The sequence below is a fragment of the Acomys russatus genome, chromosome 19, assembly GCF_903995435.1.
Source record: "Acomys russatus chromosome 19, mAcoRus1.1, whole genome shotgun sequence".
Lineage (NCBI taxonomy): Eukaryota > Metazoa > Chordata > Mammalia > Rodentia > Muridae > Acomys > Acomys russatus.
The window spans coordinates 40,894,413-40,910,794 of NC_067155.1; the positions used below are offsets into that span (position 1 = coordinate 40,894,413).

A 16,382-nucleotide genomic window follows, 5' to 3' on the forward strand; every position below is an offset into this window, starting at 1 on the left:
CTTAGGCTCTATAACAGAGTGCATGGGAAACCAAAACCACAGGGGCACAGAAAAGATTGGGGGCCAGCTGAGATGGCGGCTGTCTCCAGAAACAAAGAATTTTAAGTCTGTCATGATGGGCTGTGCCTGCATTTCTAGCACTCAAGAAAAATAAACAAGTAAATGTAACTTAAAATTAAAATGAAAAATGAATACGGGTTGGCGGTGTAGCTCAGAATGTAGAATGCTTGCCCAGCCTTCAGGAAGCCTTGGGCCGGATCCTCAGCACTGGATAAACTAGGGGTGATCTCAACACTCAAGAGGTGTAGGCAGAAGGATCAGAAGTTCAAGGTCATCCTCAGTTACATAAGGAGTTTGAGGAGTCTGAGGACAGCCTGGGCTACACAAGACCCTTTCTGTCTCAAAAATAAATCAATAAATAAAAAACAAATCCTATTCTTGTTCTACTGTGTGTCCAGGATCCTGGCTTCTGATGAGGGACAACACCAGGCAGGGTGACACAAGTGGACATGGTCTCCCTCTGGCTCTCTCTGAGGTGGGGGGGGGGGGTGTCCCTCCATAATCCATGTAACTCCTGGCTTTGGCCCATGACTACTGTGCACACCCATCAGTCTTAGGACTCAGGGGTTCCGGCTAGCCCTGGGCCTCCCACACCCCTCTTCTCTGTAAACACTCTCAAGTGCCCTTCAGTTTCCTGCCACGGCCCAGGTCATTCAGGGCGTGGATTTAGATCTACCAAACAGAAGGTTCTCAGGGTCATTTCATTCAACCTTCATCTTTTTTCCTCCTTCGGTCTTTTGTTTGTTGTTAGTGTAGTTATTCTTTTTGCTTTTGATTGTTTGTTTTTAACAACAGGGTCTCAGGCCGGGCGTGGTGGCACAGGCCTTTAATCGCAGCACTCAGGAGGCAGAGGCTGGTGGATCGCTGTAAGTTCAAGGCCAGCCTGGTCTATAAAGCAAGTCCAGGACAGCCAAGGCTACACAGAGAGACCCTGTCTCAAACCACAACCCCCCCACACACAAAACGTTAACAGAACTGGGTGTGGTGGCACACACCTTTAATACCAGCACTCGGGAGGCAGAGGCAGGGTGGATCTCTGTGAGTTCAAGGCCAGCCTGGTCTACAGAGTTCCTGGACAGCCAAGGCCACACAAAGAAAACCCTGTCTTGAAAACAAAAACAAAAACAAAAACAAAAAAACAAAAAGAAAGAAGGAAGGAAGGAAAGAAAGAAACAGACATCAAAAAGGAGTGTGGTGGCTCAAACCTTTAAAACCAGCCCTTGGGAGACAGAGGCATGTTACAGGCCACCCAGACCCTCTCTGAAAAGGAGAAGAAAGAGAGAGGAAAATAAGAAGGGGTTGAAAAGAGGGCTCAGCGGGGAAGAGTGCTGGGTGCTCTTGCAGAGACCCAGGCTTGGTTCCCAGCACCCACCTGGTGGCTCCCAGTGGCCCATAACCCAGTTCCAGGAGATGCTCTGCCCTCTCCTTACCTCTGAAGGCATCAGCCATACACATACAAAACAATTCACACACGTAAAATAGAATAAATCAATGAAAAAGAAAAGGCTAGCTCTTCGGATGCAGACACAGGAGAATCAGTTTAAGGCTATCTTTAGCTACACAGTGAGTTGGAGTCAAGCATGGGCTACGTGAGATTCTATCAAAAAAAAAAAAAAAAAAAAGTCACAGAGAGCCTGAGGGTGGAATTCTGTTTGTTCTCTGGGCCTTCCTGTGTCTCCCAGCCAAATTACTATTTGGTCATTTGAGAGTTTCCTCCACAGAGGAGCCTTATCTATCTGTTCAGGGTTGTAAACTACTTAGGGCAAGCCAGCCATACCTTGCCTGACATCCTGCCTCACAGGGTGAGGTCCTACATGTGCCACCAGCTACCACCTACCTTCCCTTCAGGTCACGCTGTCCCTACGCTTGGGACAGAAACATATTGTCGCTTTTGTCTAGGCACCCTGCCAATGTCCACCTGGCACAGGTGCCCTGCTCTATTTATTAAAGCAACATCCAGGAAGCCCCCACTGTGGGTGTTTCCAACAGCTGAGTGCACTGTCCCGGGCATCTCCGCCCTTGGTAGCCGGAAAAAAATCATGAGGGCAGAGCCTTGCCGGCATCATCCGCGGTGTGGAGCAGGGCTGATGCTGACTCGTCCTGTGTGGCCGGGATTAGGTTGGAGGCTTGGGTAGGGGTGGGGGCTCTGTTCTGCTTTGGGCAAAGTCAATACTGGTTTCGGGAACCACGGTTTCGTTTGTGTGTCCTGGCCCCGGCCCCGAGCCTTGTCTGGACTTCTTCTATCTGGAAGTGTGGATTGCACCAGACATAGTTTCGAAGATACACCACTACTTTCTCTTCCTCCTTTCTCCTCCTGCTCCTCCTCCTTCTTCTTCTAGATTTTTTGTTTGTTTTTTGTTTTGGGTTTTCAAGACAGGGTTTCTCTGTATAGCCTTGGCTTTCCTAGACTCACTTTGTAGACCAGGCTGGCCTCAAACTCACAGCGATCCTTCTGCCTCTACCTCCTGAGTGCTGGGATTAAAGGCGTGTGCCACCACTACCCAGCTTCAGATTTTTTATTTTGTTAGGTTTTGGGGTTTTTTGGTTGTTGTTGTTGTTTATTTGTTTGATTTTTGAGACAGGGTTTCTCTTTGTAGGCCTGAATGTCCTCCAACTCACTAGGTAGACCAGGTTGGCCTCAAGACTCACAGAGATCTGCCTGCCTCTGCCTCATGCTGGCATCAAGGCGTGTGCCACCACATCTGGCTCTATTTCTTTAGTTTCCATTAGTTAGTTTTATTTCGTCATTTTTATTTTTATTTTATCTTACTGTTTTTTCAAGACAGGGTTTCTCTGTGTAGCCTTGGCTGCCCTGGGCTCACTTTGTAGACCAGACTGGACTCAAATTTACAGCGATCTACCTGACTCTGCCTCCCTGAGTCCTAGGATTACAGGTATACACAACCACACCCAGCCATGAGTATTAATTTAAGTGTGTGGCTGTGTGGGTATGTGTATGTGAGTGTAGGCCCCTGCAGAGGCCAGAAAAGAGCATCAGATAACCTGGAAGTACAGATGTTTACAAGGATGCTGGGAACCAAACTACCATCTTCAAGAGCAGCCAGTGCTCTTAACTGCTTAGCCATCTCTTCAAGAAAGCTGCAAAAAAAGAAAAAAAAGAAAAAGAAAGAAAGAAAGAAAGCTGTACATCTTGAGGAATGGGTGGGTGGGTGGGGCATGCAACAGCTGTTTTTCCAAAGGAGAGGTGAGCCTGGGAAAGGGGAACCTTCTTGTCTGTGTGTGCTGTTCCCAGAACCCTACACTAGGCAGCTCGCACTGCCCATACCTCCAGCTGCAGGGAATCTGAGGCCTTCTTCCTGTCTCCAAAGGCACCTGCACATATACACAGAAAGTACACACACACAAAATAAAATAAATAAATACTAAAAAAAAGAAAAGAAAAAGAAAAAGAAAAAAAACGGAAGTGGGTCACTGGCCTCCACTCGCAATGTGCACATACATACTTGCCGGCTAGTGAGCCCCAGAGAGCTGCCTTTTTCACCCTTCCGAGCTCTAGGACTGCCATCGTGTGCCACCATGCCTGGCCTCTTTTGTGAATTCTGGGGATAGAAATCAGGTCCTCACACTTGCATGGCAAGCATCTTCACCTTTTGATGAGACACAGGCCAAGCAGGGCAGGGATGAGCACGTCTCCTGGCTCTATAGTCTCCCCAGTCTACCGGCTTCTTGTTCTACAGTCTCAGCCTTACTGTGGGCGGGGGAGAGCACTGTCCGATATGACCCAGGGATAGAGCCTGGGTGACTGAGCAGGCGTCAAACCCTGAACCTTAACATCTTAACTCTGAATCTGTCCCTCAGAGAAGCTGGGACAAGGGACCAGGAAGACAGATGGCTCAGGTGGGCAGGCATGGTGGCACACATATGTAAAACCAGCACTCAGGATCTCGAGGCAGGAAAACTACGAGTTCCAGGCCAGCCTGGGTTGTACAGTGAGACCTTGCATCAAAAGAAGTGGGCTTGCCAGGCGGTGGCACACACCTTTAGTACCAGCACTCAGGAGGCAGAGGCAGGTGGATCGCTGTGAGTTCGAGGCCAGCCCGGTCTACAAAGAGAGTTCCAGGATAGCCAAGACTACTACACAGAGAAACCTTGTCTGTGGGGGGAGGGGGGGAGGGGAGAAGTAGGCTATAATCCCAGCACCTCGGGAGGGAGGTGCAAGAGGATCAAATCATGTTCAAGGCCAGCCTGGGCTGTAAAAACCCTGACTACTGGGGCTCTGGAGATGACTCAGTCGGTATCTTGCAAGCATCAGGACCTGAATTTGATGCCCAGTACCTAAAAAGCCAGCTGCAATCCTAGGGCTGGAGAAACGGGGGAATCCCTGGGCCTCAGAGGCCAGGTAGCTGAGAGGGGCTGGTAAACTCCATGTTTATTGATAGACCTTGTCTCAATAAATAAGGTGCAGTTGGTGTACAGCCGGCAGAGGCTGGAGCAATGGCTCAGAAGATAAGAGCACTGTCTGTTCTTCCAAAGGTCCTCAGTTCAATTCCCAGCAACCACATGGGGGTTTGTACCCATCTACAATAAATCTGGTGCCCTCTTCTGGCATGCAGGCATTACATTCAGGCATAATAAATAAGTAAAACTTAAAAAAGAAAAGAAAAGAAAAAAGGAAACGGCCAGCATAGGCTTATAGGGAGTGGCACTATTAGGAGGTGTGGCCTTGTTGGAGTGGGTGTGGCCTGCCTGAGGAAGTGCGCCATTGGGGATGGGCTTTAACATGTCAGGTGCTCAAGCTTGGCTAGTGAGTCACACTCTCTTCTTGCTGCCTGTGGGTCAAGATGTAGAACTCGAGCCAGGTGTGGTGGCCTGCACCTTTAATCGCAGCACTTGGGAGGCCGAGGCAGGCGGATCGTTGTGAGTTCGAGGTCAGTCTGGTCTACAAAGTGAATCTAGGACAAGCAAGGCTACACAGAGAAACCCTGTCTCGAAAAGCCAAAAAAAAAAAAAAAAAAAAAGGCGCAGACCGCTCAGCTCCTTCTCCAGCACCATGTCTGCCTGGACACCGCCATGCTTCCCGCCATGATAATGGACTAAACCTCTGAACTGTAAGCCAGCCCCAATTCAGTGTATCCCTTTATAAGAGTTGCTGTGGTCGTGCTGGGCGGTGGTGGTGCATGCCTATAATCCCAGCACTTGGGAGGCAGAGGCAAGCGGATCGTTGTGAGTTCGAGGCCAGCCTGGCCTACAAAGGGAGTCCAGGACAGCCAAGGCTACACAGAGAAACCCTGTCTCGAAAACAAAACAAAAACAAAATAAAAAAAAACAAGAGTTGCTGGGGTCATGGTGTCTCTTCACAGCAATAAAACCCCAACTAAGACTAGAAAGATGGCTCAGCAATTAAGAGCACTTGCTATTCTTGCAGAGGACCCAAATTATTTCCCAGCACTCACACGGTAGCTAGCAACTGTAAGTGTGACTCATCTCCAGGGAGTCTGACACCCTCTTCTGTCTTCCTTGGGCACCGGGCACACACATGATGATATATACATGCATGCAGGCAAAACACTCATACATGCAAAAAAAAAAAAAACCCAAACAAATAAACAAAAAACCAAGGTGGAGAGAGATTAGTTTCTACATGTACACATATGCATGCAACACAGACGCATGTGCACACATGCAGAGAAAAGAATGGCAGGGATGAGGCAGATGGAGCCAGACATATGTGAAATAAGTACAAAGGTATTAGGGAACTTTATTTATGGAAAGGACTGGCTAGTCCAAGCTTTGCGCTGAAAACACCTTCCCCTAGGCTCCAGGCAGGCCCTGGCTCAGGCTCAGCATCTTGGCTCCTGGAGAAAGCCCTTTGTCACCTCTCAGGAGCTCCGCTCGGCTCGAAGGCTGTCCACGTGGTGGGTGCGATACCGTTTTATGCGCACTTGCTCCTCTGGGCTGGACACAGCAGTGCCCCAGCAGCTTTTGAAGGTTTGGTGAGAGAAAGCACAGAGAGGGGGTCAGTGAAGGACCTTAACTCTGCCTCCGCTTCTGTGTGGGGTCCCAGGGGTCAAACAGGGTGTGGGGAGTTTAGAGGAACAACAGAGCTCTCTTTCGTGACTGCAGTCCAGCCAGCTCAGGTTCCACCTCCCGCGTGCAACGGTTTGAAGCTCTAGAAAACCACAGTGGGGGTTAGGTAAGACCCTTTACAATTAATATTATTTTAATATTATTAATTAATTAATTAATTAATATTGCCAGGCGGTAGTGGCGCACACCTTTAATCCCAGCACTCAGGAGGCAGAGTCAGGCAGATCTCTGTGAGTTCGAGGCCAGCCTGGTCTACAAAGTGAGTCTAGGACAGCCAGAGCTACATAGAGAAACCCTGTTTTGAAAAAACAAAAAACAAAAAAAAAGTTTAATATTATTGTTGTTGTTTTGCTGTTTCCCCTGGCCTGCCTTCAGGGACCTAGCAATTGCTTGCATCATCACCTGCCGACAGCACCAGGCACAGCAGGTGTATGCAGCCCATAAAAGGACTGCCTGCCACCCCCCAGCTCTCTACTGCCTGCCACCCCCAGCTCTCTCTATTTCCAGTGTTTTTTTCCACCCCACCCGACGCCCTAATCCATTTCCCCCATGTCTGTTCTTCTCTGCCTGCCCCAGCCCTATGGCTCTGTTTCCAGCCATCTGCCTGCCTACATGGCTTGCTCGATGTTTCTACCCCATCTCCAGGCCCTCCCTCTGCCCTCCCCCAATAAACCTTATGCCAGATCTGTTGCGTGGCATAATTCATCAGGGGGTACACCTTGGCATGGGCCTGCTATGGTACCCTTCCACTCCATATTTTATATTTCATGACATTATTATTATTAGCATTAGTAGTAGTGGTGGTGGTGGTAGCAGCAGCAGCAGCAGCAGTTGAGGGGCATGTGTGTTAAGGAGATGGCTCAGTGAATAAAGGTGCTTGCTACCAAGCCTGAGGACTTGTGTTCAATCCTCAGTTCCCACATGGTCAAAGAAGAGAACCCTCTGTGTCCTTTCGTGCATTTTTCTGTTTGTTTCGTTTTGTTTTGTTTTGAGGCAAGGTCTCATTGTGAAACTTGGCTGGCTTGGAACTTGCTTTGTAGACCAGGCTGGTCTTAAATTCACAGGGATCCTCCTGCCTCTGCCTCTGGAGCATTGGGACTGAAGGCCTGTGACACAATGTCTGGCTTTTTCTGTCCCTTTGTAAGTAACTGCACAGGCAAGAATGAAGATATTCTTTTGGTTATTTTTGATTGTTTTTGTTTTTGTTTTTTGAGACAGGGTTTCTCTGTGTAGCCTTGGCTGTCCTGGACTCGCTTTGTAGACCAGGCTGGCCTCAAGCTCACAGCGATCCACCTGCCTCTGCCTCCCAAGTGCTGGGATTAAAGGCGTGCGCCACCACGCCTGGCTGGTTATTTTTTGAGGCAGGGTTTTTCTCCTATAACAGAGTCCTGGCTGTCCTGGAATTCTCTTTGTAGATCAGGCTGGCCTCAAGTTTACAGAGATCTGCCTGCCTCTGCCCCCTGAGTGCTGGCACTAAGGGTGTGATGTACCACCCAGGTCTTTTTTTTTTTTTTTTTTTTTTTTTAATGTTTTTCGAGACAGGGTTTCTCTGTGTAGCTTTGGCTGTCCTGGAGTCAATTTGTAGACCAGGCTGGCCTCAAACTCACAGCAATCTGCCTGCCTCTGCTTCCTGAGTGCTGGGATTAAAGGCATGTGCCACTACACCTGGCCCTGTGTCTTTTTTTTAAAAGACAGAGTCTCATTTAGCCCAGATGAGCCTTCAACTCCTTATGTGACTGAGGATGGCCTTGAATTGGTCCTCCTGCCTCTACATCCTAAGTACAGGAATTACAGATGTGCACCACCGTGCACATCTGTTTTAAGCATTGCTGGGAGTACCTTTGTGCGTTCTAGGGCAAGTATCCTACCAACGGAGCCTGACCCCCAGCCCAGAAGGAAGAGGCACTTTTGCCCCTCCCTTTGGCTATCAGACTGTAAAGGGACAAATCCAGAAATTCCTTGGCAATCTCATGCTGGGGAAGAAAAACACCAGAAGCCTGATTGCCAGCCAGAGGGAGACTAGCGGAAGTCAATGATGTCTGGAACCTTCCCCAGGATTACCCAGCAAGGCCTCTTTCTTAGCCTCTGTTTAAACCCAAACCTATGTCAAGACCTCGTCAGGATTCCAAAGACAGACTTCACAAGTTACTCTTTCCTATGTGATCACACTGAATACATCTCTTTTCCCCCCGCCTTCCACTACTTTTAAAAATTTTATCTTGCTGGGTGTGGTGGTGCACGCCTTTAATCTCAGCACTCAGGAGGCAGAGGCAGGTGGATCCCTGTGAGTTCGAAGCCAGCCTGGTCTATAAAGTTAGTCTAGGACAGTCAAGGATACACAGAGAAACCCTGCCTCGAAAAACCAAATAAATAAATAATAAAAAATTATCTTATTCTATTATTTTGCAGAGAGAGAGAGAGAGAGAGAGAGAATGTGTGTGCATGCACATGAATGTGGAGGCCAGAGGTACTAGATCCCCTTGGAGCTGGTGTTTGTGAGCTGTCAGACATGGGTGCTGGCAACTGAACTCAGGCTCTCTAAGAATAATTCAGGCTCCCAACCACTGAGCCATCCTTCCAGCTCCTGCTTCTCATCATCACCTATCTGTTTAATTGGCTCATCCGGGCTGGAGAGATGGCTCCAGAGGCTAAGAGCATTGCCTGCTCTTCCAAAGGTCCTGAGTTCAATTCCCAGCAACCACATGATGGCTCACAACCATCTATAATGAGATCTGGTGCCCTCTTCTGGTGTATATGCAGGCAAAATACTGTGTATAAGTAAATCTTTAAAAAAAAATAAAAGAAATATTTAATTGGCTCATCCAGGATAGATGGTTGAGCCTAGCTTGTTAGGGCTGCCAGCCCCCAGGCTTTAACCCTAACAGCTCCAGCAACACCCTGCTAATGCCCTGCCCCACCCTAAACCCAGGGACCGTCTAAGCCAGAGGTTAAGAGCCAGAGCTTGGCTATTCTTCCAGAGGACGCAGGTTCCATTCCCAGCACCTACATGGCAGCTCACCACTGTCTTTAACTCCACAGGAACGGATACCCTCACACAGACATACATGCAGTACACATGAAATAAAAACAAATTAAAATTTAAAAAATTATTTTCGTTGCTACTTCATAACTGTAATTTTGCTAGTGTTTTGAATGGTAATGTAAACATCTGATATGCAGGATATCTGATACGTGACACACCCTCCCGTGAGAGGGACGGTCACCCTCCAAATGCACTTACAGACAGAAGCAGAAGACAAAGCAGCCAGGTGGATATAAGGGGCCCCCACCCACCCCCACCCCACCCTCAAGGGTTATCACCAAGTCTCCCGTGGTCACACTCCGCGGCTGGTTCCCACGGGCCTGTGAGACACAGCTCAGCTCCTCTGCTGGTCGCCTAGGTTCCTTGCTCGTGCCTGCTGGCATACTGCCTCCTCCAGAAGCACCCCCACCCCCAATACCTCTCCACATCCCTGCCTCCCCTTCACAGAGATGCCTCTCCAAGTCCCTCTAAGCTTTGGGTGTCTTTTCCTCTGGGAAGTTCCGTGCCAGCCCCCAGCACTTCAGTTCCGCCTGAGACGGCAAGGCAAAAGCTTTTAGCAGGCGCCTGCCTCACTGTGGAAGTGTTTTCTGACTACCTGCTTGCAATTCCAGGTACCACCGCGAGGGGGCAAGCGGCGCCCGCAGGGAAACCAGGCCTTTGATGGTGACAAAGAAGAAGGGCTTTGTTAACCCAGTGCCCAGCCTTCAGGGGAACCCACTTCATCAGATGGCAGCAGTAAGCCATCAAGGAAGGCCATGCTGAGAGGTAAGACACTTACTAAGCGGATATGACCAGCACAAGGAAGACCGCAAGCAGGATAGCCAGCAGGATTGACGAGAAGGCGATGATGACCACAGCACCTTTGCTCTGGGACCCTGGGGCTCCTTGGAATGTCTGGGCTGCACAGGCAAGCAGGAAAGAAGTTATTCAACCCCAAAAGGGGGCCCTTTGGGCAGCTTCCAGACCAACCACCCTGCGACCAAGCAGGAGTCATGTGAGAATGGAAGAGGGGCAGACTAGGGGAAGGGCATAGGCAGAGAACAGGGTGGCGCTGGGCTTCCTGATTGGGGGAGACCTATCTCCCCCAGCCCCGTGGTGTTCCCAGGACCCTTAGTGCCACGCCCACCCCTACCCTCATCTATCTTTTGAGCGGCTCTTACGTCCTCATACCTTGTTGCAGGTAGATCTCCTCGGACCATTTCGTCTCAGCCACAGGCCCCTTGGCACTCATGGCCAAGAACTTGACTCTGAACAGGAGACCAGCATTGGTGGTGGTGATGGTAGTGGTGGGGACTCCCCAGGGTCCTAAAACCCTCAGACCTTGGTGCCTGGGAACCTGTCCTCTGGGGAGAGCAGCTTGGCCTGGGGGCCAGGTATAGTGGCACACGTCTTTAACCCCAGCACTCGGGAGGCAGAGGCAGGCAGATCAACGTAAGTTTGAGGCCAGCCTGGTCTATAAAGCAAGTCCAAGACAGCCAAGGCTACACAGAGAAACCCTGTCTAGGAAGAGAGAGAGAGAGAGAGAGAGAGAGAGAGAGAGAGAGAAGAGAAAGAGAGAGAGAGAGAGAGAGCGCTAAGGGACCCAGGCATCCCACTTGACCGCAATGAACCATCCAGTGGCTGTCCTCGCCTCCTGTTTGTCCCAGGAAGGGCCCCTTCCCCCATCCCTGCTACTCACCTGTAGGGACCCGCCCTTGGCAGAGGAGCGTTACAGCCCCGGGACATCAGGGAACAGCTGTTATCATTGCCAACACGGAGGACTCGGAGGACTCTGAGCTGGCTGTCGGGCTGGCTGGCCTTGTAGTATACCCAGCTGGTCCTCATTGTGAGGTAGTAGCCATTGCGGTCAAAGTTGGCCGGGGCATGTGTGTCCTCTACCTTCTGTGGCGCGGCAAAGCTCTGGGTGGCTGAGGGTGGTAATGAGGGTGAGCCAGCAGCGGGGATCACATGGGGAAGAACAAGCAGGCTTAACAGCCTTTCCCAGCCACGGTCCCCCCGAAGCACCTGCCTTCCAACTCTCCCTGTCTGCTCTACCTCTCAGACTCCAGATCTGTGTGCCCGCATCACAGTGAGAAAACAAGCACACATACCGTTGCTGTGAGCCACCACCAGCCAGATGGGGTCCCAGTCAGAGAGGCTGACATTCTCAAACTGGCCCAGGGGCTGCTCCAGTGCAAAGGTGGACTGAGTGAGCCTCCCATCCAGGATGTCGCTGGAGAGCTGCGGGACATAGTTAATGCTCTCTGGGGAGGATGGGAAAATAAGGCAAAGAGAGACTGAATAAGGCAGTGCAGCTTCAACAAGGCAGGGCGTCTGTCTCCAAAGCCCCTGACCAAGGGAGGAGTTCATTAACTAATTCTATCTCTCTCTGTCTCTCTGTGTCTTTCTCTGTTTTTCTGTCTCTGTCTCTGTCTCTCTCCATCTCTGTCTCTCTCCATCTCTGTCTCTCTCTCTCTCTCTGTGTGTGTGTGTGTGTGTGTGTGTGTGTGTGTGTGTGTGTGTGTGTGTGTCTGTGCCACAGGTCAAAGGACAATTTTGGGGAGTTGGTTCTCCACTCTGTGGGTTCTGAGGCTCAAACTCTGATCATCAGGCCTGAGCCATATTACCAGATCCAAAATTAAGGAATCTTCATGGGGGCTGGAGAGATGGCTCAGAGGTTAAGAGCACTTCGTTGCTCTTCCAGAGGTTCTGAGTTCAGTTCCCAGCAACCACATAGTGCCTCACAACCATCTATACTGGGATCTGATGCCCTCTTCTGGCCTGCAGGTGTACTTACAGATAGAGTAGTCATCAGGCGTGGTGGCGCACGCCTTTAATCCCAGCACTCGGGAGGCAGAGGCAGGTGCATCGCTGTGAGTTGGAGACCAGCCTGATCTACAAAGCGAGTCCAGGACAGCCAAGGCTAACAGAAAGACCCTGTCTTGAAAAAACCAAAAACCAAAACAAACCAAAACAAACAAACAAACAAAAAATAGACAGAGTAGTCATATACATAAAATAAATAAATAAATCTTTTTTAAAAATAGGAATCTTTCTAGGAGGTAACCTTGGGAACTGTGCAGTGCCTGGGCCCTCTCTCGATGGCATGCAGACCTGGGGTGGCGCTGTGTCATTGCGGTGATGGTCAAGGAGAGGCCGATGGACAGAGGGAGGCTGGGGAAGCCCAATTCGGGGTATCCAGAATCCTAGGCTGGACTTACCCAGAGACCCTGAGTGTCCCTCCTGCTCGAGCCCTGTGGTCCTGGCTCATTTGTTTGATGGGGTGAACAGGGGCTGGAGAGACAACTGCAGCAAGTCACTTGCCCACCTACACGTGAGGACACGAGCTCAGATCCCCAGAACCCGTAATCCCAGAGCTGGCACGATGGGAGAGCCAGAGACAAGGGGATCCCTCAAGCTGATGGGAAGACTGGCCTCCCCACACGGCGAAGTTCCTGGCCAATGAGAGACACTGCCTCAAAGCAAAGATGGAAGGCACCTGAACACCAGCACCCCTGGTCATCTGCTGGCCTAGATACACCCTATATACCCACATACCTAAACCTTCATATGCACACATGTGCATACACACACACACACACACACACACACAGAGAGAGAGAGAGAGAGAGAGAGAGAGAGAGAGAGAGAGAGAGAGAGGGAGAGAGAGAGAGAGAGGACCAGCATGGAAAGAGGGAGTGGGACACACAAGAATGTCCCCCGGAATGACACCCCAGCTTGGAACACAGTGGGGCCAGAGGCTAGCCCAGCTTGGAACACAGTGGGGCCAGAGGCTAGCCCAGCTTGGAACACAGTGGGGCCAGAGGCTAGCTCATTCAGGAATGTTACTCGCTCCCTCCTCAGTTCCTTGCCACCTCCCCTCATCTTCCATCCTCATCATGGTCACACAGCCAACATCATCATTGTCATTTGATCAATGTCAATTTCACCCTCAACCCTTTCTTTTTGGTTTTTGTTGTTGTTTGTTTTGTTTTTGTTTTTGTTTTTCGAGACAGGGTTTCTCTGTGTAGCCTTGGCTGTCCTGGACTCACTTTATAGACTGGGTTGGCCTCGAACTCACAGCGATCCGCCTGCCTCTGCCTCCTGAGTGCTGGGATCGAAGGCGTGCGCTACCATGACCACCCGGCTTCACCCTCATTCATTTTGTCCCCTTCTCAGAGGTACACAGCTTCAACACTATAGGGGACCCCAGGCAGGCACCATGGCTCTGACCAGCTTTGCTGCTCATAAGAGAAGCTTGATCTTCCCCTCAGTCTTCCCCAGTAGCCCCACCTCCACCTCCAAGTCCACCCAGGACCAGAGCCATAGTTGTCTCCCCGACACCCCAACACTGGGAGAATCAGAGAGATAAAGTGGGCTTTTGTGCAAGTCTTTTATCAAGTGGTCCTCTGAGCTCCACAGTGCACTGGTGCACTGACACAGCTGTACAGACAATTTTGAAAATTAATTTTGGGGCTGGAGAGATGGCTCAGTGGTTAAGAGCACTATCTGTTCTTCCAAAGGACCCAGGTTCAATTCCCAGCACCCACATGACGGCTCACAACTATAATCCCAGTTCCAAGGGATCTGATACTCCCACATCAATGCACATAAAATAAAGTTAAGTTATTAAAAAAAAGAGAAGAAAATTAATTTTGGGCTGCAGAGATGGCTCAGAGGTTAAGAACACTTCCAGAGGTTCTGAGTTCAATTCCCAGCTACCACACAGTGGCTCACGACCATCAATAATGTCCTCTTCTGGTGTACATGAAGGCAGAGCACTCTTCTACATAAAATACACAAGTAAATAAATCTTTAAAATTAATTTCTAGGCTGCGTGTGGTGGCGCACACCTTTAATCCCAACACTGGGGAGGCAGAGGCAGGTGGATCTCTGTGAGCTCAAGGCCAGCTTGGTCTACATAATGAGTTCCAGGACAGCCAGGGCTATGTAGAGAAACTCTATCTCAAAATAATAGCCAGGCATAGCGGCACATGCCTGTAATCCCAGAATCCTGGGAGACAGAGGCAGGGGAATCTCTGTGAGTTCGAGGCCAGCCTGGTCTACAAAGTGAGTTCCAGGACAGTCAAGGCTACACAGAGAAACCCTGTCTCGAAAAACACTACTACTACTACTACTAATAATAATAATAATAATAATAATAATTTCTATTAAATAATCATCTCCAAAGGTTCAGACTAGAACCTTTCTAAAGTACCTAGCACAGAGTAGGGGTGCAGGTTGGACCCCGCCTTCCTCTAACTCAGTGGTTCTCAACCTGTGGATCGCGATCCTTTTGGCAATCCTCTATCTCCCAAAACATTTACCTCAAAGTTACAGTTACAGTTACGAGGTAGCAACAAAAATAATTTTATGGCTGGGGGGGGGGGGTCACCACCACAGGAGAAATTGTATTAGAGGGTCACAGCGTTAGGAAGGCTGAGAAAAGCTGCTTAAACTCTCTCCTGTCTAAGCCTGCAAGATGGCTCATTGGGAAAAGGTGCCTGCTTGCCAAGCCTGACGGCCTGAGTTCAGTGCCCAGGACCTACCAGCTGGCTCGCAAAAGTTGTACTCTGACCTCCACATAAGCATCACAACATGAGCCCCCGCCCCCCAAACACACAAGAAAACAAAGCCCTCTGTCCTACTTCAGATGAATAGGGTCTCCTGCATACAGTAGGTAGTTAATAGATGCTTAATTTGATGGAAGAGAAGTGGAGATATGGAGAGGAGAGGTTATTTAGGATCCACTGGTAAAAATGTGGGCATGAAAACCTGAAAGAAGAGAAAACTTCTGTTCCCACCCTTCAGTCAGGAGCTGAGGGGCAGATGTCCATCTGGGACTGTATGTGGTGGGCCGACTGCCTTGACTGTACCCAGGAACCTAGGCCATAATCAAGGGAGGGGCTCAGGAGGCACCCAAGCTTCAAAGGGCTGAGTATGTGTGTGGAGGGGTACCCCCATCCCCCAGCCTCACTTACCCAGATTTGTCCCAGGCTGGACACAGGTCACCAGCACCAACAGTGGCAGCAGCAGGGGAGACTGTTGCCCGTGGAACCCCATGGTTGCCACTCTTGTCCCAGGTCCCTCTGCAGTGCAGCTGCAGCTGCTTTGTCTGGGCTGGGCTGCCGGAGGCTGCTACTTTGGGGTGCCTCCTCCTCCCATACAACTGGTTGGACGGGTTCAGGAGCTGAGTCTATAGGCTCTGGGGGATTCAGTACCACTAGGGATGGGTCAGAACATAACAGAACAATGAAGGAGACCCGCACCCCATTCCAAGAAGACCTGGGCTGGGAGGGGCCAGGGATGGAGCAGGCAGCTCTGGGTGTGGGCTGCCCCATAAAGATCCTGCATTACTGCTGGCATGGTGGCACACACCTGTAATCCCAGCACTCTGGGAGGCAGAGGCAGGCAGATCGCCATGAGTTCGAGGCCAGACTGGTCTACAAAGTGAGTCCAGGACAGGCAAGGCTATACAGAGAGAGAAGCCCTGTCTCAAAGGAAAAAAAAAAAAAAAAAAGATCCTGCATTACTTGTACTGGGTCCTGGCCACTAGGATACCTCTCAGTCTCCTTGGGAGGGAATCCTTCCACCTTTTAGACAAGGCACACAGAAGGTAAGAGTCCCTCCAAGGTCACCCAGCTAGAGGACGAAACCTTGAGGTGGCTCCAGCAAATGGTGGCCCTGGGACGGACTGACTCACTCTCTCCCACGTTCAGATAGAGTCTATACACTGGCCTCAAACTCATTAGATAGCCAAGGATGACCCTGCGCCCATGATCCTCCTTCCTGGGATCACAGGAGAGCATCACCACAGCTAGCAAGTCAAGATGATGGATTAATGGGTCAATAGATGGATAAATATATACATAGTTAGAAGTACATTGCCAGGCGTGTACTGTACGCACGCCTATAATCCCAGTACTGCGGAGGCAGAGGCAGGCAGACCACTGTGAGTTCGAGACCAACATAACACAGAGAAACCCTCTCTCAAAAAACTAAAATAAATAAATAAATAAAAGAGCATAAAAGTACATGATAAGTAGAGGAAGGATGGATGGACGGACGGACAGACGGACGGACGGACAGACAGACAGACAGACAGACAGAAGTAGATGTAGTTCAATGATAGAATTCTTTCCTGGCTTTCGTACGGCTCTGGGTTCCATCTCCAGATTCACAAAGACTCACAAATATGTGTGTGTATGTGTTTGTGATATATGCATTCATATCATATACACACATACAACCC

General features: G+C 50.0%; 1 protein-coding gene across 1 annotated transcript; it reads right to left on the reverse strand.

Moving 5' to 3' along the window:
- Positions 1 to 5,770: 5,770 nt before the first annotated feature.
- On the reverse strand, positions 5,771 to 15,219 carry LOC127202631 (uroplakin-3b-like protein 1). Its single transcript, XM_051161318.1, has 6 exons — positions 15,112 to 15,219; positions 11,242 to 11,394; positions 10,830 to 11,058; positions 10,322 to 10,398; positions 9,930 to 10,050; positions 5,771 to 6,000 (listed from the first exon to the last, which is right to left on the reverse strand). The coding sequence occupies exons 1-6, from the start codon at positions 15,191 to 15,193 to the stop codon at positions 5,901 to 5,903; spliced, it is 762 nt and encodes a 253-aa protein (XP_051017275.1). The 5' UTR covers positions 15,194 to 15,219; the 3' UTR covers positions 5,771 to 5,900.
- Between the last annotated feature and the right edge of the window lie 1,163 nt (positions 15,220 to 16,382).

What these genes read in the sequence shown, in the direction of transcription:
- LOC127202631 (XM_051161318.1), bottom strand. Translation starts at nt 15,193, where the DNA reads ATGGGGTTCCACGGGCAACAGTCTCCCCTGCTGCTGCCACTGTTGGTG. An exon ending in CCAAGGGCGGGTCCCTACAG is followed by an intron (nt 10,399 to 10,829) that starts GTGAGTAGCAGG and finishes TCTCCTGTTCAG; the next exon opens with AGTCAAGTTCTTGGCCATGA. An exon ending in GTGCTGGTCATATCCGCTTA is followed by an intron (nt 6,001 to 9,929) that starts GTAAGTGTCTTA and finishes AACCTTCAAAAG; the next exon opens with CTGCTGGGGCACTGCTGTGT.